The 22,580-nt window shown below is 39.2% G+C and overlaps 1 protein-coding gene across 2 annotated transcripts in view; it reads right to left on the bottom strand.

Moving 5' to 3' along the window:
- GREM2 (gremlin 2, DAN family BMP antagonist) overlaps positions 1–8,216 on the bottom strand; it is a 40,071-nt gene extending 31,855 nt beyond the window's left edge. The window contains exon 1 of one of the 2 annotated variants that reach the window (XM_026846158.1): positions 8,193–8,216. In XM_026846158.1, coding sequence (XP_026701959.1) covers positions 8,193–8,215 — 23 coding nt within the window. In that variant the 5' untranslated portion in view covers position 8,216. Of the gene's footprint in view, positions 1–7,011; positions 7,086–8,192 lie in introns of those variants that run through there. The other variant, XM_026846159.1, reaches the window with a different exon arrangement.
- Between the last annotated feature and the right edge of the window lie 14,364 nt (positions 8,217–22,580).

A 22,580-nucleotide genomic window follows, 5' to 3' on the forward strand; every position in this document is an offset into this window, starting at 1 on the left:
GAGCCAACAAGCATGGCATTAGCATCTCAAGCTCCCTATATTTTAAACATTCAGAAAAAGTAACAGCTTAAGTCAATCATGTTTGACTGCTATCTAGTTATTTATATGAGTAAACGAAGCTGGCGTCCGAATGGGGAGATGAACTGGCAACTTGCCGCAGCCTTGAATTACAATTTGTATATAATGGAGCAAACTGTGAGCACTCTGATTATAGTCTATTTATGTGGATGAAACTAAGCAGGAGAGTTGGACTATGGACTAACGGTTGGACTAGATGATCTTCAAGGTCTTTTCCAGTCTAGACAATTCTGTGATTCTATGAGTTCAAATAGGCAATAGTCTGTTTTAATTAATGATAAAGCGTAGAGATTTCTTCAATCGGCAGGTGAAGTTGCCTAGGACAGATCTCCAGAAAAACTCGGCCCCCCATGACCTGAAGCTTGGACTGTGAGTGGAGCTAGATACACAACAGTCCCCCTTGAGACAGGAAACCCTTGGTATGGGCTTCTCACCCATGAATTTGCAGTTCCACTGTCTGAAAAGATCACCTAAAACCAAGCAAAAACTCCCATGGTTGCTGGCAGTGTCAGAGACTCCACAACATGCTGGACTGTACTATGGCTACGGTTACAATACAGAGGCATGGACCATAATGAAATGATAACTCAGCTGGCTGGCAAAGGTCATTTCCAGTGATCCCACAGACCTTTAAAGATCATTTTGGGTGGGAGAGGAATGCAAGAGGAATGAGATTATTCCTCCTCAGCACAAGTGTGTTGAACAGGACAAGAAAGATTTCTTCAGACTTGAATTATTTTGAAGCAGATTAGCAGCTCACATTCACGTATTATATGAACAGGAAAATAAACTAGTATTTTGGAGTGACTTCATGGATAGCATACAAATCCATAAACTCCATACAAAGAGTGATCCTTGCTTTTTAGGCTCTTTCTTAAGAAATTTCAAAGCTGAGAGCAGCTTAGAAATTAACTAATTTCCCTAACCACCTATTTATCAAGTAATTGTACTACCATAGACAGCATAAACAGCTCACAGCAGTAGCTTCCATAACCAAGAGTGACTCCATTCTGAAGTTCCTACTAATTACCAACATGTGGTGGGAATAGTCCACTGGCCTTTTCTGGTGCTCAGTACACAGTAGCTGTCCACTTTTGCAAGATACTTGCCATTTTGGAGGCGACAAAAACATTTACAACAATAGCTGATGTATCACATTGTGATTATGCATTCCCCTCTCCTCTTGATATTTTTTTTTTAATCCTGTATTTCATAGCAAAATTGCTTCATTCTGTTTTACTGATTTGTAAGCAGCATTTCTGTCCATGTAAAAATGACCTCTTAACATGTACTTAGGAATGGAAAGTCATCCCTGTGGCCTTTTCTTTCTCCAGAACTCACTCTCTAGTTGAAACACTGGCCAAGGCACAAATAAACAAACACTAGTAAATACGAGACTGGACTGCCATTACTTCTCAACAGTAGAGCCTGCCAATACCAGATATGGATCCAGAGACATTGCTGGTTTTGTCTATTCCAGAATAACTTTTCCAAGGAGCTACACCCTTGTCTAGCTTGCTCAGATTCTGAAAATCACTGTTTATGACTGTGGCTATAATAATTGACCTAACCAGAAGTGCCAGGAATCAAACCACAGACTTTGGAAAGCAACAGGATCCATAACCTACAGACTTCTTATTTTGAGAGTCTATGCTATGAGAGTCCCAATCTTAAACCCCATGAGATGGCTATGCCAGGATAATAGTTCAGATTCCGCAAAACACATCCGTATTGTTAAGTCTTTCAACGTCTGGCGGTTTTAAATGGACAACAAATCTGTTTGTCGGATAAAGTCTGAACTGCTAAATAAATAGTGATAAATTTCCTAATACTACTGGGCAGAGTGTTCCTGCAAGTACAACGTGTGTTTATCAGTTTCCCACTGAGCTAGCGTTGACTTTCAAATTTCCTTTAATCTTATTATAGTAAACATAGTACAGCTCTCTGGCAAACAAGGGTAACATTCTTCCTGTAATATCATATCCTTCTTTTAAAGAAACCTTAGAGATGTCCAGAAAACAACTAGGCTCAACTTGGAATGACACAATAATTTTGTTTCCAAAGAAACAAGTTTTATAAAATATTAGATTTTATACCCAAAAACCCAAGAATTTTTATAAAGAGAAGAATGGCAATTTCTGATAGGTACTCAAAATACTGTTTGCATGTATCATACGTCTAAAGTCAGCTATTGAAACACCAACATAAAAATATTTTTCTAGTTGGAAGCAGGCTACCTGAGTTGAAGGATAAAGCAACTAGCATTCTGGATGAAGATTTCAGAAAATAGTGGACTGTAGCTTGTGAAGGAGCTTTTTCTGTGCTCCTTCAAGAAGAAAGAACATAAAGTGAAGACTACTTTTTAAAAAAAAAAAAAAAGCGGATAAAGAAAACCAAATGGGATTTATTATGGTACAATTTGTATTTAAATCTTCTCTTCATTTGGGAGGAATTTATGGTAGACAAAGGTGGGATTTGTCTTACAGTTAAAAAAAAAAAAAACAAACAAACCTAGATTGAGCTGTTGAATAACTTCATGTAAGTGACTGAAGGGATTTTGGGAACCTGAAAGCAAGACAGTTTCAGACGACAGAAACTAGCTCGATTTCCTACCATGTGCTTCAGGGTTCCTACAGAAAAGAGGTCATTACATATAACAAAAATAGCATACAATGGTGCTATTTTCACATATCTTCTGTGATTTTTGAATAAAATGATAAATTTTCCTAATAATCTGTTTATGTGACATTCGAATCTTCTGCTTCAGATACCCTTAAGAAGGCACAAGTTTTGGGCTATGACTTTACTTAAGGCTCAGTTTCAGTAAGGAATGGAAATATTTAAGAGGTAGATCAACAATCTTTCCCTGCCTACACAGAATCCAAGGTGCATATAATTTGTTTCAGTTTGTAAGTACTCACTCAAGAATATCTCAGCAAAAGCTGTTCTCACTGAAGGATCAGGCAGTTTCCATGAGCTTCATTAATGAAGAATATAGACCAAAGTCAACAAACACACTTAGTATAAAGCCATTGCATGTAGTAATCTGAAAGGTGTCAGCCAGAGAACAAATTAAATTGAAATACGAGCGATAGCCATCTCTCTTTATTAGGCGACTTTACTGGATGTATCCATTAAGTCATGCAACATGTTCATATATTCCCCATCTTCTTTGCCTGTCAACCTCCTCTTGTTCTTTGCAAAGGACATTGAGCTCCAAATTATGTTGACGGAACAGGAACTGACAAACGATAGATGGATCATAACAAAAAACATGCCTAGAGCAAGGATGTCTGACATCTGAAAGCTGGGATGTTTTCATTTTGGATAGAAGCTCTGACCCACTATTTACACCCCTATCCCAAGCTTTCCCACATATTTTTAAATGACAACTTTCCAGATGTTATCTGTATGGAGACTGGCCAGATTTATGGGCAGGATCCCGCTTAACTCTAAGCCAAACTAGTGTTTTGGCCTCACTGGAAATGAGATTAGGTCTGAGATTTGCACCAGGAAAAAAACCTGCAGTTTCATGCCAGAAATGGTCATGCAGAATTTTTACAATGCTGTTTATTTTTTTGTTAGCACTACTGTAGAATATCAGACTATTTAATATTATCATAATAGTAGTTAAGCAGAGTAATAGCATAGACTAGACATGGCTGGAATCCACAGCAAAACTGCACACAAATGAAGAAGGGCAGCTAGTTCACATGTAGCACCAGCTCAATACAGTTTTCCAGCTCTAGCAAGTGTTTGTACAAGACAAGGTCAACAACGTGTTCTGCATGAGCTGTACAAATGCTGTTTCCAATTTTTAAGAGAAGTTAAAAATTCAGGAAATTTTTAGGATTTATTGCAGTTAAAAGCACAGTGTGATGTTATGTTTGTGAATTGCCCATCACACTCAATAAAAATTGGTTCAAAAATAAAATTTGGAGGGTAAATAATATATTTTTCTTCCCCGGTGTACGTTACTTCTCCTACTTCCTTAACACAAAATAGGCAGAAAATAAATTTTTATGAGATTATTTGTATTTGTATGTATCACAGTTTTAATTTCCTCTTAGTTTCATTCCAATTTATGATTTCTTAAAATACTCACTTCCTAAACAATAATGACTTTAAAGCTGTCTGGAACAAGAGATAAATTTATCATTTTCTTTCTGTAAAGAAGCCTGTAGCAAAGACAGTAGCATGCATATTTCTATTTCCAGCATACCTTTACAGTATAACTAATTCTATACGGCAGTGTAGCCTCTAAAAAAACTGACCTTAGTAAATCCCCCTTAGTTTTATGGTTAATATAAAATATACCTCTATAACTCTTATAGATACTATGTAGACAGCAACCACAGAAGAAAATACACAAAATCTCATAGATAAACATGGGTATGCCCAGAAGAAATAGAAGAATGTGAAAAGCAGATGCTCCAAGATGACTTTTTGACAAAGACAGCTTACAAATGAAGTTACCATGATTGTATCACACCGGATATTGAAAGATAGATTGCCCTCTGTTTTAACGTCCTGGAGCAAGACAGATTCTTATGTCTGTTTCCCTTTCTGAAACAGACTTCAAAAATCTTCTTCAAAAACCGGTAATAAAAGACTTAATGCACTGAGAACAAGAAGAAAGTGACATGTCTATAATCTACACAATTCACGCTACAATCTACACTTCGTCCCACAGAGAAGCTATGCACTGGAATAAGGTATGGAGTAGACAACCTCTAGGAATAGAAATAGAGTAATTTGAGAAGGAAAAGCTCTCTTGTTTTTCAGTTCCCATTGTTCTGAGTAGCACAACATTTTCTGCAATGTAAATGCAGGCTTGGAGCAGCCACAGTGATCCAGATAAAGGAGGAGCTTCATATCATTCACGCTATACACACGCAACCCTATGATTTCCATCATGATCCCTGTGAAAATGTATGTAAAACCTAAGCGTCAACAAGAAGACCAATTTTTGCAGCAGTGATGACTGTCTTCTGTTACTGAGTAGGAAGGACTTGATCCGTAATTGCTCTAATAATGTATTACCTAGTTAGAAATGGTTTCACACAAAAGATAATGGTTTATAATTAATTAAATCACCCTTCTATTTAAGATAATTTTCACAAAAGAAGCAAACTAAAGAAAAACGAGAAAGTGCAAAAAGCCAAATCACCACCGAACTGAAAAGTTTTTAGCTTTAGAGTGGAAACTGTAGAAAAAAAAGTTTCCACATTTTTTAAACAGAAGCTTTCAGTTTTGAGTGAATGTTTCGCAACATCTCCCTGGGCATCGCACATTCCCACCTGCTTGGGGCAATGGGACTCCAGGACCAGAGGACGTTTCCCATCATGTGCCAGGAAACACAGGCAGCACCTTCTTTCTCCAATGCAGCACTTCCAGTGCGTTATGGGAAACATAGTCAACCGAGGTGCTGCACCCACAAAACACAGCACAGCATTTCTAAATGACAGCTTTTAAGTTTCAAGCCATTTCTTACCACTTCCAAATGCAATGAGGAACATAAACACAGTCCTGTGAATCTTTATATGCAGGAGGGCTACAGCCAGTGACAGGCAAACAGCATAAAGAAGCACCAGCTGTCCTTTCCTAAATGCAACTGCTGGGTTCACATTCACCAGACAAGCACAACATTATCCAAAGTTCCCACTCAAAAAGTAGCCTGCTATCACATACCAGAGTATTAAAAAAAAAAACAAAACCAAAAACAAACGTTATCCATCTCTTAGAACTGAAGGGACTTAGTACGTGTATATACAAGAAGGACAGCCACTGTTTGTTGCAGGGTTCTGCCCTCCTGCTGAGCCAGAAGGAGCTTCCCTGTAACACACGTGTAGGCAATGGTACAAGAAGCAGGGACTAGCTCACACCCCTGGGAAAGACGGTTAGTACCGGCTTCAGACTGCGCAGAGCACTGACACTACTTTGCTGCAAAGGGACCAGGTCTGTGCTAGCAGCTAGCACAGCCCAACAGGAACAGACATAGAGTAAAACAGTTAAGCATGGGAGACCTTCTATCAACCCTATATGCATTTTATAGGGTTTTACTTCAGGCTAGCTCTAGTCTGGTCTCATGGACTGAATTTCCAGCAATGACTCAAGCACATCTTCTCATTTAGATTCATCTTAAAGGAATCCAGCTGGCCCACTATGAGGTATATGGAGATGGACAGTAAGTGGGAACAACTGGAAGACTGGCGTCAAAAGTATACTCCTGACACGAACCACAACACTAATACAAATGCACAGCCACACCCACAAGCATCTGTAAGAGTGAAGGGAAAGACCTTACTGTGCAGCTCTTGAAGAGACTCTTCGGATGTCAGTGAATCTACACAGTGACTTGACCTGCTCGTTGAAATAATTCTAACTCAATTTGGAATGCTAAACTGGAATTTACTGGTTTCTGATGCTTGAGTTAGAATTATTTCAAAGTGAATTTAGCAGTAGAGTCTGTAGAACTACGAAACTGAATAGTCAGAATTTACCAGTTACCAAATTTATCAAGCAAAACCACAGCAGGACTAAACTATTTATTACAGAAAAGGATGAGCTGGATCTACTTGATTTACACTTTCACAAGCATTGACAAATGGTCATTGAAATCAAGCATTTTCCAAAGGACAGGATTTATCAATATAGTTCAGTTGCTAATTCAGATATTAATTTTTACCATCATCTGATACTATGGAAAGAAATAAAAATCTCCTGAGTTTTATTCTTCAGCTTCTCATACCTTTGTTCTTTTCCACATTGAAAGTCATGTTTCATGACAGCACAGTCTATTTGAAAGATAAATAAAAAGCAAATAGGTCAGCTAAACCAATCAGCTCAAATTCTAGGGTTAATGGCATTCATTTTTGTAGCACCCTTTTAGAGGTCTTACTGATGCTTTTTACTGACCCATCTTTCACTTACTTAGCATGCTGACATGGAAAGCTGAGCAAGCCTCATGGCTAGCAGACGCACCTCCTCCCTGCACTCAAGAGCTCTGCACAAACAGCAGGCTGCAAGAGAGGCAAGAAGGCAAAATTCTACCTGCCAGGTTTTTCACTCATCCTACAATAGATTTAGCAAATTGGTCCACTCTCTTCAGCTGCATGGTAATCACACACAAATGTTTAGAATTTAGGACTTCACACCTTGGATGATGGCAGTTCATGAGGACCATGCAATGAGTGAAAGAGGCCCCTCGCTCAGAGCCTGAATACTGAGACGGAACCCTCATGCCCTGACTCTCAGTAATAAGCAGACTGCTGTTCTTTACTTCAATTACTTTTCTCGGGGTGTTTCTTTAAAATCTTAGGGTGTTGTTATTCTCCTTTAACTGTTAAAAAGAAGAAAGGCCAGCCTCAGAACTAAGCACCAAGCTTAGCAAGTGAAGCATCTGCATTAATATACATCAGGCATTCTAAGCAAGTATTTCAGGCAGTGTGTACTTCTTGAAGTTCAAGCAACAAACCAAACCCCTAGGGGAACACACTATCTGTGTTGTATTAGCACCGGTGGGAAGACAAGACTCTGACATGATGCTGATTTCTCCCTGGTTTAGCAAGAAATAGCCTTGAAGCAGCTTGATAAGCAGCTTGCTAATTGGGGCTGTGCGCAGGTACTGCTTGGTCTTGCACCTGCTGCTGGGTGATTCTGGGGAGGACTGTGGGATTCTTCACCTGGGGCTTTTCCTGCGGGAATCTCTGTCACTTGTTAGGCTGCAGCTCACCTGACTACTGATCAGGCTTTCATTCCGTTTATTTCTGGCAGTGGCTGCGTGGAGCCAGTGCCGAGCTCCCCTCCGCCTTTTCCCTGACACGACGTCCAATCCCGAGCCTTTTGTTTATGCAGGGACATTCTCGCCCCGGGTCTGACAAAACACACTCCTTCCCTTCTTCGCATCTTCCTCCTCCGACGGGAGGACCTGCGACTTTAAGCGTTCCTGACACTTTGTGTCACGCTCAATATTCAGACATGTTTGCTCTCTGAACGTTTTAAAAAATAGCCCTCGCTGGTAAAATTAAAAGCATGCAATGCCTCATCACCTGAGGGCTAAGTCTGAGGTAGGACAAAACATTCTTTGCCTGAGTCTAGTTTGCTTTCCTTACCCTGTTTGGGTTCCGAGCCCCATCTTGGTTAACTACACGTCAAATCATGGCATGCACAGAAAATAAAATCAGGAGACTATAAGCCTCATCTTCCTGAATCTAGAGTTATTCAAGCACGGGGCTGTGATGTCATTCTTTGGTGCATCTTGGATGTTGGAATTCCCGCTCAGAATGACTTAAGTGACCCATGGAAAAGGATTCTCCCTCCTCCAGCCGTGCTGTAGTCTTCAGTCAAATCTTAGACCTGTGTTCTGGGCAAAACGGCAATCCTTTGGTTTCAGTATGACCCTCTGTTTAAACAAGAATACAACTGAACCAGATAAATAGGCCCTTTGGGTTTTCTCAGCGCAGGAAGATGTTGTAATATTTCCAGTAAACATGTTGGCAAAATTGCTTATTAAAATTAGGGAGAACAAAATGATCAGTTATAACAGATGCACTTCTTAATTAATGCAGTGACCTGCATTTAAGTGATGCTGTTAAGTGGCGTCTATGCCTCTTGGTACATCAGGTGCCATTAAAAAACATCACTCACCCAAATTTGGCATGTCACATTTCAAACAGACAGTGGTGTTGCAGAGACACCTTTTCATGACAGCAGCACATACATTTTTAAATGGTAACCTCCATAACATTTTTAATTGATTCTGTATTTTATTTTATTTTTTTTTACAAAATTGTATGCTATTTTTTATTCTCTAGAAAACATGCATACTTTTATCTCTTTGGGACATACAGAACTAGTTAAAAAAAGGTTTCTGGTTATTTTTTGTTGTTGTTCAGGCAAAAGTCAGAAAAATATAAATAGAAATATTGAGAAATATATAAAACCAGACATGTTTAGAAATATCCATACTTGGGAGTATGATCCATCCCTCATTTTAAAAGCTTTATTAATAAAAACATCCCTCTGAACTCAGTGGAGCTACACCTCTGGAACACAAGAGTAACTAAAAAAATCCTGTTTCTCTTTCATTGTGTGTTTGTCCTTCACATTCTGCCTATTTTTCCCTGGGAAAAAATGAAATTACTAGTTTAGAGATCAAGCTACACTTGTAGCCATGGCCCAACAGGCCCAGCAGCCCCCGCACCTCCAACACGCCCCCGACACCTCTACAACAGGCGTCTTTCTTCCCACATGCTCCCAATCCAACTGACTGGCTGCTTGTCTGTCAGTCTTTCCAAGGTCAGAAGTTGGTGCCTTCCTTCACCCTGACTTTTTCCTAGGATGAATGCTTGCTCTTGAATCATACTCCATTTTCAAGCCCCTTTTTCAGCCTCCCAATTTCCCCACTTGACAGACGGACAGCTGGGTCAGAGGAAGGGGTATGGCTCTCCAGCTGAGCTGTTGTTGCAGCAAACACCATGGCAGGCTGTTCCTAGGCCTCCTTCTAGCTACTAGATTTCAACAGTATTATTATCTCTGCAGAAATATTCACCTCCTGCTTTGTGTTATTTTGGGGGAAAGCTCTGAACTCTCTACAGAAGTTTTACTGTAATAAATTCTTTGTGCCTCCTTCTTATAACCTGAGAACTTTCCACGGTACAGATGACTTGGGACTTCTTAAGAATTTGTACTTCCAGAGTTGCTACTTCCCATTAGCCGTTCTCAACACTGTGTTTGTTTCCTTCTGTGTTAGTTTGGATTCCTTTACAGCACTGATTAGGTTTCCCTCTAGTCTTGTTCAATTTAATAGCTTTTAACCTGTCTGTTTTATTTATGTCTGCTTAAGTGCTTATTTAATCTTTTCCCTTATAACTATAATGACCTTCCACAGGTTACTATAATCCTAGAAAGTATGTGGGGAATTTAAAGATTTAAAAGTCGTTTGGCTTCATAAATAATTTTAATTTTCTCATTACATGCCTTATTTTTAAAACAGGAAAGTTACATTTTCTATGCTTGGTTTTCACACCTATTCTTTCCGCATATCTAGTTATAAGGCTAACTGAGCCATTTTGGATTCAAAACTTTTTTTTTTTTTTTAAACAATTTGGTTAATGAGAACCTCAAAGGATGTTGATCTGACATAGAAAATACATAGCATGCTTATTCTTTGCTCTGGTCTACAACCAGAATTTTATGCCATTAAAAATACCTTAGTTAGGTGTGAGGGTTTGGTTTTGATTTTTAAAACTAAAATAATTATATCCTGAAGACAGCAGTTACCTAGTAATATCAGAATAAAGCACATTCATGTTGATATTACTGCATCTTTCCTCCAGTGTGAGTGCCTGACTTCTATTGCATGCTGTACTTAAACTAACAGCCTGACCTTTTAACGTCCCCTGGCATTAGAGAGACCGTAATTCAGCAAGCAGTTGAGGCATATACCTACTTTTAATCTACAGATTTCATGACTACATTCTACTTCTGATGTGGCCACACTTCAGGAATGACTGTAATCCATGTCTTTTGTCTCACACTGAGACGAAACACAAACAACTGGTGCCCATCTCCTGCACAGCAAGGACCATGTCTTTGTCACCGCCATTACAGAAAGTCTGTTCTGCTTCACAGCCCTGAACGCGGAGCTTGTCTTGATCTGTGAACACATCTGGCGGGAGTGCCTGAAGAGCACGAAGGGCTGTAGCGCAGCCCCAGAGCCAAAGGAGGCCTCAGAGATGGTGCAGTGCATCACATACCCCAATCTCATTCCTGTCCCGAGACATGATCCACAGGGTTTCACTGGATGGAAAAGAAGAAACCTTAAAAGTCTGGTGATTCTGTTATACAAATTTTCCCTGCTTTTAAAATGACATATCTCTACTGAATGATCAAACTGATCATTTGCTTCAGGTTAGGCACATACCCTCCTCTCTCAGGCCCTGACTAAGCAGCCAAGCTCTGTAGCCAGGAGCTGGGTTCAATACTCTCCTTGCATGCCCTTTGGTTCTGCACAGTTCCTGCCTCTTATCTAACCTGCCTTATCTCATTCTAGTCCTAACTCATCTTTATCCGAGACTTTTAGTACAAGCTTTTGATTTCCTGTCCTTGCTCTTTAGCTTGGGGTCGCCTTGATTTCTCTGTTTTCCTGAGCATACTTTCCATCTGGAGCCTTGGGCTGGTCTGTCCTTGCTGACTGACTCCTGGTCTTGAGTTTCCTCAGTCTCAGTGGCTGGACCCACCCCAGCTATAGTCACTTTGTGTGAGTATTCTACTTGTGGCTCCTTAGTAACTCCCTTTTGAAGCCATGCTGAATGGGAACTCTAAAACGTGATATCCCACTGCTGACACAGAGCGTTTGGCACACAATTTATCTGTATGATAATTCAGCCGCCTGTGGAATAGGTAGTAGCAGCAATATTGGGTCATGGCTTAGGAGAAGCTGTGAGAATGCAGGAGAATGTCACGTCCCCTTAAGATTAATCACACTTGTCAAGGTCTTCAACAGCTCGTACTGTTTTCATAGACAATTAGGCACCTAAATGCCTTTGGACATAGTGCACCTGTTTTTTAATTTGCAGTTCTTTCTAACATTGTGGATTCAAGCCAGAAAAGTACTCTAAGCAGCGGTAATTTTTATTCTGTTTTTTTGGGGACTTTATCTCTGCTATGAAAAACAACTCTAAAATATGTCTCTACCTGAGACAGGGCAACATCCCATTCTGGGGCATGAGTCAATACTTCATCCAACCCCCAATAAAGAACTTCATTAACATGGATAAAGCTATTCCTCTCAAAAATGCTGCCTTTACATTTCACAGCAGACATTAATGAAACTTTCTCAGTCTTGCCTGATTCTGACTTCAAACATAAATTACTCTGTGTGCTTCTCACAAGGAGAAGAAAGCACTAGCACCTTTCTCTACCTTTGTCTTCTTTCACTTCATTCCCAGTAAAATTTCACTGGAGCCGATTTCTATACAGATGCCCTGAGCCCATCTGTTGGCTCCAGGAACCTGAGCTTTAGGTATTTGAAAGTTGCCTCTCTTTTGTGTGTTTTCTTGGAGGAAATGTTACTCCTCACAGACCTACTTTTGAGAACTTTCCAGAAGCCTCACAAATTCAGTTTACCCCATTAAAAAAGATGATCTACAGGGCCTGAAATGAACATCTTGGCTGGAATTTTTTTCTAGCCTGTGGATGATTCCTACTTAGCCTGGTGAAGGCTTAATGATACCTGGTGCCATACTGGTTTTGAGGAGATTGTGGTAAGAAAAGGGATAACTAGTGGAAAACAGAAAAAGCAGAGGAAAGGAGTGTGTGAAATGTTAAGGCTGTCATTCCCTTTTTAAGACAGAATGGATCTGTAGATATTCACTGATCCTTTCTCAGAACACGGTAGCCCAAAGCGTGCTTCTCAACACTATTTTTAAAGCTGTGGTACATTATGTGATGAAGGCTTTACAAAACCCTTGAATTCTCAAAAATAGTTTGAGGAACCTGAGCCACCCAGAACCCTTCAAAAATTGCTCATCTAGAGTGAAAGAAGTGATCTCATATGCCAAAGCATTACACATGTTCAGGCCTATATTTTCTGTTTCATACACTCTACGACATAGATCTGGATTTTTTGCTTGGAACTACTTTCAATGGCAATAAAAAGAATAAACTAATGTTAAGCTATCCGAGGCCTGCCATTACCCTCCTCTAAATTAACCTTAGACACTCCTTTTTTTACCCTGTTTTGATGACACTAATGGTTTTAGAGCAGATGATCCTGCCTAAATCCAAGATTAACTGAATAAATGAGATCAGTTAACCTCCACTCCATCTTTATTTTCTCTGCTGGGATTGAGAGACTACCTAGCTGAAGAAGAGAGATGAGCAGCAGATAGCCAAAGTCCATTTGGGATGAGTTCTCTTCCTTCTTCACTGTCATGAGGGGCTGTGGGGACATCTGGATCTCTAGGGAACTTCACTAAATAGGACCAGATAACCTCAAAATATTCGAGCCAGACCAGCTCTGTCATGTATGATTCACTTGCCGTATAACGACTAATAAAGGCAATATGTGTGGAACCAGGAAGGCAGCCAATATAGCTTCTTCCAAGAACTGTGAGTAATTAACTGGGTCCCTGGCTAATTTCTTTCATGAAAATGTGTTGAGTGAGATTCTTACAAGTGGTGCTCTTTGTGTGACGTCTTCCTCTACTCCCAAACAGTGCAAGTTCATGCAATTGGAAAGGAAGAAGAAGTAAAATACAAAGTTTCAAAATCTTGGGTTGTTGTTTGGTTTGGGTTTTTTTGTTTTGTTTTGGTTGGTTTTGTTTGGTTTTTTTTTCTCTAGCTGTATCAGCTAACCTTTCCTTGCTACTCCTTAGTTCCTAATCTCCTGGTCATTTTCCTCTCAAAACCTGGTATATAACCCAGCCATAGATACTGTATCCTTGTATAACATGCTCCAGCTTCTCCTTTAGTTTAAGGTGTTTCAAATCTCTGATGTTTCAGAGGAAAAATAATTCAAAACTTCCCTAAGATGAAAGAAGACTAATTAGTTGCAGCATGTCCCAAAGGAGAAAAAACTCACCCAAAGCACCATGTTGTCCTTGTTTGTGGACCTCACATCATAGCAGCTACAAAGAAGACAAAAAGATGATTCTCAGCCTGCTAAGTCACTAATATACCTCATTAGGAAAGCTCCAACATTTTTGCTCTGTGTACATTAGGCTTTCCCCTGTTACTGCTCTTGAGACAGTCCATCACTGTCCACGACTGAGACCATGTCTTCTTCAAACTTAACAAGAATTTTCTGCCTTGCTACAACAAGGTGAGCAGGCTGTGGGAGATGTCTGAGTTGCCCAAAGCAAACAGAGCCCACCCCCACCCCAAAAAGCAGAGGATGCTCCAAGCAAGCTAATAAAATGATGGATGGTTCCTTCTGACAGCAGGGCAGATTTTAAGTGACAAGAATCCTGCCAGGGATACATTGAGGATGGAATACATATGATAACAATTTAATATGTACATTACACAAGGGAAAAGTATATTAATATCATATGGTGGAATTGAGTTAGATGTTTTAATTAAACAAATTTTTCTCACTGGTAGTGACTAGCAGTGGATGTTTTGGAAATACACAAGTATTTCACTGGAATAATTGGTTTGAACAAAATGATAGTATCCTTTTTCAATATTTCAAACGTATTATGGACACATCAGCTAAATGTTATGGAGAAATAATATTAAGCTGCTACTGAATGAGGTAATGAGGTGACAGAGCACAGAATATCCTATAACATAACATTTGCCACATGTTACTGTCCCTACAAGTCATGTTCTTTAGGAAGCCTCATAAACATAATGTCCAGTCTACATCCCCTCATGTTATTTCCTTAAAACACTTTTTTCATACCCTAGGAGATAAATAGATGTGATCAGGGACCAGGAAAACTGAACGACAACAAAATTTGTATCACTACAAAAACATTCACATGTATTGCATGAACTATAAAGGGACTGAGATTTGGCCAAAACAAGTGGAATCTGTGATTTGTTGGGAATCTAAGAATATGTCTGCCTTTTTTTTTTTTTTTTTTTTAACTGAAATGTACCAGTTTGAATAGCCCCAGCTTGTTTTTATTGCATAATTTGACTCTGTGGATTGAATTCTTTTTTCAAGTTTTGTCAATCTGCCTGGTCTGTTTAATACAATTTACACACAGTTAATACATCATTCATCAGCTCCATGTAAATGATGGGATTTTTTTTACTCCTCTCTACTCCTAAAGTCACACAATATTGTCTGCCCAGTTCTGACTAACAGCTAAACTTAGAGATAAATTTGTGTATTAAGTAATATAGCATTTTCTTTCTTCTTTCCTTCAGTTCCTTCTTTCTTTCTCAGCTGTGGGTGGATTCACTATGAAGAGCCTTCTTCTAAATAAAAAAAATTATCCCAAATACTGTGTGTTATGCAATGGAAATTATATATATATATATATATATATATAGAGAGAGAGAGAGAGAGAGAGAGAGAGATTATTTACACACAGCAAATTTAATAAATAAAGAAATAAAGACTTGTCTTTTCCTCTTCTTGGAAAGGCTAGGAATCACTTGAACTTGAGCTGGCTGTGTCCTTTTCCCCAGAGGTACAACTATAAGGTTCAAACTGATAAGAGAGCAGAACTACCAAATAAGATACATGTCATCTGAACAGCTCTGTCACAAGTGCTAGGAGCAAGGTGTGCTGTCTTCTTGCTCTGAGCTGGGAGCCTGGTCAGTGGCCATGGTTCTGCTGCCCCGACTTCCAACTCACTGCTCACCTAACTCGCCGGGCCGCCTCTTGGGAGGCTGAGCTGGAACCTGAGTTAATGCATATGTCTGTCCTTTCTCAGAAAGCAGCTAGCCTTTATGAATATTCAAGCAAACTATTTAGGGAGTTTCTCAGTGATAGACTGGGATTATTGCCAGAGTATTAAACATCCAAGAGTGGGGTGCTTCAGGTAGCTATACCTCACAACTAGTAAATACTCAGATTATAGGTAATGAGATGTCTTACTTTTCACATAAATGCATAGTGAATGCAGAAGCCTAAGTGCATCAGTAAATCCATTTTGATATCAATAATACATAAAGTATGCTATGTATTTTAATTCATATTAAATTATGCAGGGAGAAGAAGGGAGTCATCTATACAGAACACAAAGCAGTCAAGGGAGCTCAGGAATTATTATTATTTTACAGCATCTGCAGGTGTAATGAGTGCTTGATACTGCATTTGGAGGAGCATCATTCTTTCTCCAAGGGACATATTTGATTACAACCAGGAATTTATAGTGTCCATCTCCAAAGTACTTGAGGATCTTCATCAAGTTAAAAATGACAGTACTACTGTGCATACTTAACTCTCTTTTCATGTCATGCTATATAGGATCTGAATAATCTGCTTTTTCTATATATGGCAGGAGGCCAGGGTAGGAATAAGGAGAAATTTGCATGCTAAAGAAACAAGATTAGACTGCTAAAATCATACTAGAAACTTGAAGGCAAGACTGTCCACCCATAATTATCTTTCTTGTAGTCTTAGATCTGTATTTTCATTGATCAGCCTTATGAGTTCTTGTTGGGAAGGAGAGAGGGGTGTGATAGACAGGTACAGTTTTTACTGTTGGCTCCTGTTAAGCTAACTTGCATAATTAAAAAAAAAAAAAGAAAAAAGAAAAAAGACAAACTTCTGAATATATAAGCACAAGTTCAGGTCTGCTTTCAATACCATCACTGTCTGCTTAAATGTTATAAGAAGACAGGCTTAGTGCCATTCCCCCTAACCATTAGTAAGTTAAAGAAGCTTCTGGACCTTAGTGTTCAGAGATAAAAGTTAGGACTTCTGAGGTGCTGTGGGCAACACATATTTCTTCATATTTCTGTTTTATATACTTTATTAAGGTGCCCTGAATGTGGAAAAATGCACTGCAGATGAGCAGGATTTCACAGTACAGCTACAGCAAGGTGTCTCCTCATTTTCACAAGTAATGTGCTTTTCTATATCTGAGGTCTGTGGAGTGGAACAATTTGGAACTGTAGCAGTCAGGATGGGAGGAAAACAGGCATGAGGAAAAGTGTGGTGACAGAAAGATTTGACAATTACAAAATTACACAGAAAGAAGAGATGAAGCAGAAATAGGTAAAAGGGGTTGCATAGCACCTAGAAAGATGATGTGCAAAATAGAAGAGAACATTCAAAGTCTCTGATGTGTCGTGCCATTTTCCTCTGAATGTGCATTTCACTGGTGCAAAGTACTCAGATAATATTTTTAGGACTTTTAAATAATTTCAGTTTTGCTTATGCAATTTTTCATATTCTGCTTAAGTAGTGAAGTTTTATTCAAGCAAACATCTGTGGATGCCACACTTCAATTTGAATGTGCAACTATTTGCATTTGATGTGTTAGATGACTTATCCACTCAGGTAGCATAAACAATACCAGCTAACCATTGCAATAAGAATATCAAATATAAAATGTAAATATGGTCTCAAGTATATTTACACTAAAATCTTTAATGAAAATATAGCTGAATGGCTCTAAATACTGACCAAATCTGATGACCTTATGATTTGCCAGTGGATATTGAATAAGTATGGAAAGAAAGAGTCCTAGAGTAAATTGTTTTTTATAGTTGTTTTCTGCAGCATAACCTCTTCTCCAGCTCTTTGAACATACATGCAAGTTTAGATCATAACTTACACCTCTACTACTACTACTACAAAAAAAGTAAAAGGACACAATTTTTTTTTTTTCTATAACAATCTAAGAACACAGTTTAAAATAACCAATTATGAGAATTTATTTATAGCTTGGCCTGGGTTTTCCTTTGGGTATGAGACTATTGTACCAACTTTTATGTGCATACTCAAAAAGAGAAGACATGAGGCATAAGGCTTGAAATTAAGTACCTTACTTTTCCTTGACTTATTGGTTACCAAGGCCCGAGGGGAATCTGATGAATCTTGCTAATTCTAGCCTCAAATCCATAGTTCTAGTTGAGCCGAGGATGATCTTTTTTACAAGATAAATCAGTCTAAATTCAAGTTTGCAGTGATGGAGATCTAATAAGTTCCTCCCTGCCTATGCAATCCTCATACCCCTTATTTCTAATCTGAATATTTCAGAACACAGCTTTCTGATACTGGGTCTTGTTATGCCTTTGTCTGCTGGATTAAAGAGTTCTCAAAGCATTCCTGAAGCAGTTTCCTGAATGCTTTCCAATTTTTCAAAATCCTTTTGAAGGTGTGGATACTGGGGCTGGACACAGTATTCCAGCTGACAGTTGAGTTTCATTACCTTGAAATAAGGATTAACTGGGAAGTCAAAACTACATAACTCGGTGTAGTGACATTTAACCTTTGGTGACCTGGGTTTAAATTTGTGTTTGGTCAGCAATGGAAATTGTTTTGCTAATCTTATCCTGGCCCCTTCTGACGTTTTACCATATCAAAAAAGAAACGCTTTCATTGGCATGATTTTCGTTCCTGACTAAGGACAGGCCTAGCGCTGCGGTGACTGAATAACAGGTTTGAACAGCAAGGGCACACGGACAGAGCTGTGTCTGTCTCAGGCGCACGCTGTTGGCTCCCATGCTCTCAGGCACAAACATGTTCTGAACAAATGCTGTGTGTACACGAACTGCAGCCGCTCACTTTCCCCTGCTCTGACCTCAGGCACAGCCAGCACAGCCCTGAGCAGGATCCTTTCTCCCCTTTGCTTGGTGGTCCTGCATGAACAACAGAGAAGGAAGCAATTTTCTTTACAGCCTTAGAATGAAATGATATTTCACAGCTGCAAAATTATAAAAAGACTTGAGGCTTACAAGCTGAGCAACAGGAAGCAACCCAATTTTAAAACTGCTTTTGCACTATAGAATATTGCCAAGCAATATGCACTGAAGAGAGCGAGATGTTTCCAAAGGCTTTTTCTTCAGTAAGTTAAAAAAAACTATGACCCATACCAAGTATTTAGGCAGTGATGCCTTCCAGACTATGAAGAGAGAGAAAGGTAGCTCAGGAAGGAAAGTGACACAAAGAAACCCTATCTTGAAATAAATGTAGTTGGTGCAAATTAGTATAATGTAGTTGTACCTATAAGGAGGTTTAGATAGACTTTAGCATATACATAGCTACATTCCTGATAGAAAGCCTTTTAGTTGACATAAACCAAATTTTTCACTAGATGCTAAAGTTAAGACATAGCTGTTGAGATCCATCTAACCTAACTTTGGTTTCTAAGAAATCAGTTATCTACTTTAATGTCCCCTTTTATGACCAGCAGAGAGAAAAGAATATCTCTATACAATTATTGATGCCATAACCTCTTGTCTTCAGAAGAAATTATTTGCCACATAAAGGTGCTTCTTTCTCTCCACTGAGTACCAAAAAGGCTAGAGAAGGCCCTTCTATTTGATTGCTAATTTTCAGGAAACTGAAGTTAGGTAGTTGTGGTGGATTCCCCCCCCCATGCAAATTAGAAATGTATATGGATATTAATGGCTACAATCAAAGTGTTTAATCAAAGCAACAAATACAACAACTTCATAGTACATTTTCAATAGAATAGTGACCAGTTTTGTGAAGAAAATAGGATGAGGAACTGTTAGAAGACAGGTATGAGAGCCATGAAAGAAACACTGTTAATTGCAAGAGCTATTGATGTACCTGGTGTTCATAAGATGTGATACTAAACTAATTATCCAGCAGGGATGTCAAGGAAGAGGGAGTTAATACAATCATAAATTTCTTAGTGAAGAAGGGTAAACGAACTCTTAATTTTTTTTGTGTTAAAAAGTCCTGTAGCACATAGGAGAGCCTAGCTAAACTTCTAGCCAAACTGTAAAGTTATGATATGCCAGCTCCATCTGGCTTACTGTTTCAGTAAGAAAAATAATTTGATTGCTAAAGGGTTCATGCCCTTTGGTAGAAGACAAGATTCATCTCACCTAAATGCCCTGTAAATTCTGGCATGGTACTCCTGAACTGAGCAAATTAAATTAGTGATTAGTCAAAATCAGAGCTAATGGTAGGCCTGGGCAAATTGCTTTGGCAGGATACTACCATGGAAGAGAGATGGGGATAAAAACAGACTCTGCCTATGCTAGAGTTCTAACCTGGGTGTTTCCAGTGCTTTGCAGAAGAAAGAGCTGGGATGTGGGAAGTTGCCATGGTCCTGGTCTGGAAGCATTCCCTGCCCCCTGGAAGCATCAGGCCCAGCAAGCCTGAACTGCTAATGCTTTCCCTCTGCTCTTTCTTCATCCCTCTTATGTTCCTGTCCACTCTTCCTCTCCTGTCTGTGACAAGAATGCCTGGCTCTCACCCCACTCCACTAGCCTTGGAGTGGCAAAAATCAGTTTTGCTCACAAAACTGAGACCTCACATGTCTGGTCGTTAAATCCTAACAGTCTTGAAGTGTGCAGGCACAGCATGGAGGGTAAGAATTTGGCATTGGGAGCTCTGTACAAGAGGTTGAAATATTCTTGCATGTAAAACCATTGGGTTTCTTTCAACTTTTTTTATGCTGAAATGGCAACTTTTTTTGCTGTCCAGATGACCTGTAATTTCCACGAATCAGTTTTAAAAAATCTCAAACAAAATGGTGTTTGGAGCCAAAAGATCAATTAACATAAATTTATAATTTCTTTGTTTATTATAAATGGTAATTTCATTGCTTTCTATAATAATTGCAACAATACCATAACAGAACATTTTAAGTAGATACATCATTCTGTTTCAAAGTTTCTATTTTTTCCCAATCTGTTTAAAACTTCCTGGAGAAAACACAAGATTATTCTTCAAGCAGAAACATTCCTCAACAACATTTTCTTTTAAAAAGCTCTTAATGAGATGTATTTGGATTTCTGACCAGCTATTGCCTTAAATCATTTCATCACTGAGTACAGTAAAAAGGAGTCTCACTTGGTGGAAAAGAAATAACATTCAAGCAGCCTCATCTGTAAGACTATTAGTGGTGGCAGAGATCTGCAAGACTTTCACTTGATTAGCAGATCTTCAAAGTTTGTGAAGTAGAAGTGTTTCCTGCTTCAGAGGGAAAAAAAATACCTTATAATTCAGATTCAAGGAAGAGTATGAACGAACTGCTTACTTTCTTGCCAAGTAGGATGTGATAGGAGGTAAGGACTCTCAGGACTGGAATATATACGGAGAGGGTGGTCAAACACTGGCGCAGGCCACCACTGAGAAGTGGCCGATGCCCCGAGCCTGTCTGTGTTTAAGAGGCATTTGGACAATGCCCTCAACAACAAGCTTTAACTTTTGGTCAGCCCTGAGTTACTCAGGCAGTTGGGCTAGATGATCATTGTAGGTCCCTTCCAACTGAAATTATTCTATTTTCTATTCTATTCTATTCTATTCTATTCTATTCTATTCTATTCTATTCTATTCTATTCTATTCTATTCTATTCTCTAAGCAAAAAAGTACATAAATCACCTTTGGATTTTCAGGGGATTCAGTTTCATATATATGCACAACTGTCACAATTACAAAAACAACAGTGTAAGGAATTTTGTATGCTCACCATTCAAATTGCACTGTACTTTTCAAAACACGCATCTGTATGAAGTAGATTTCAGAAGCCATAACTTATCTTATTGTCAGCTGCCATTTAAGGCAACACTAAAACTCTCCTAGTTGGAAGCAGAACTAGGACATCACTGAGCACATCTGAGAATACCACCTGTGCTGTGAAAACAGTGTGATAATTTGCTGCATCCCAAGAGGAATTATTTTGTGTTTGTGTTTTTCCCATGTATTATTAGTATGTAATTAGTTGAGCAGAGGATGGGAGTTTAGATGCCCACATGGACAAGTGCGAAAGGCATGCTAGCAGAGTGAAAGAGGGAAGATGGACTATTGATAAACTTTTTCAAGGATGTTGGCATCATCAGATATTAATGATCTGCCTTAGATATCTAAAGATAGAACCTGTGTACCTGCACAGTCACAGAATGGGGGCTCTCTCCATAGTTTAGACTCCTTATTTACTCATCTGAATCGGGTGCTGGAAGACAAAGAGGGTAACCACTCTTTTTAAGAATTTGACTTCAGTTCTCCAATGTAAAAACTGGAAAGTCCATGTGTCATGAATCCTTTGAGGGAACCCTTGTTACAAATCAGTGCAGCACAGTGAAATAAACGGCGCTCTTTCACTCCATTTAGAGCCAGACGGGCTTGGATTTCAACTTAACAGACTCTTTTTAATAAGAATTCTATATAGGAAGTGGATGTGTTTCCATCGCATGACTAATTAAATCTACAGTTTTGGCTTTACTCCACCTAGTGGCAACCGGGCAGAAATTCTCCTCCCTTCTTCCACGCAGAAGCAACAACGCGTGAGCTATGGCTAAAAGTTCGTGTTGGGTGAGCTTGACGTTGTTTGGGCATCTTTGTAGTCAGCGAAGCGTAGAAGAAGTTGATGAATGGGCTTTGATGTGTTCACCACTAACAATACATGGTTCCCATTACACCACCCCACCCTTGGTATGGGAGCATGGTACAGGGACTGTTAGAGAGAAAGCAGGAGGAGAAAGCGCCTGGTGTGGATGGAAGCAAAGGTCTGCTGGATGTGTGTAAACAAGGGGTGTTATGTTGGAAAGGTTTGAGAGCAACGCGTTGCTTCTGCTAAAGATTTCTTAGGCAGTAGAAATCTAACATGGAAGAGACAGATTTATTCATAGTCAAATATGCCCTAGAGTCCTCTGTCAAAAATCTTGCATCAGATACTGTTTTCCTGGTGTGCTGGAAGCAGACTAGTTCTGTACAAAATCTTCCTGGTGTTCATGTGGCAGTCCTCGCTTTGAATTACTTTTTCTTTGATACTTTACATAAGCCTGAAGCCCTTGAGTTTCCATGTGAGTTTTCAAATGGGATAGAAATCACAGGAAGATAAGGCACATCTCTGGCTGCATCCAGATCTGTGCTCAGAAGCAAAGG

This window comes from Athene cunicularia (genome assembly GCF_003259725.1).
Source record: "Athene cunicularia isolate RWA chromosome 3 unlocalized genomic scaffold, athCun1 chr3_part1, whole genome shotgun sequence".
Taxonomy (NCBI): Eukaryota; Metazoa; Chordata; class Aves; order Strigiformes; family Strigidae; genus Athene; species Athene cunicularia.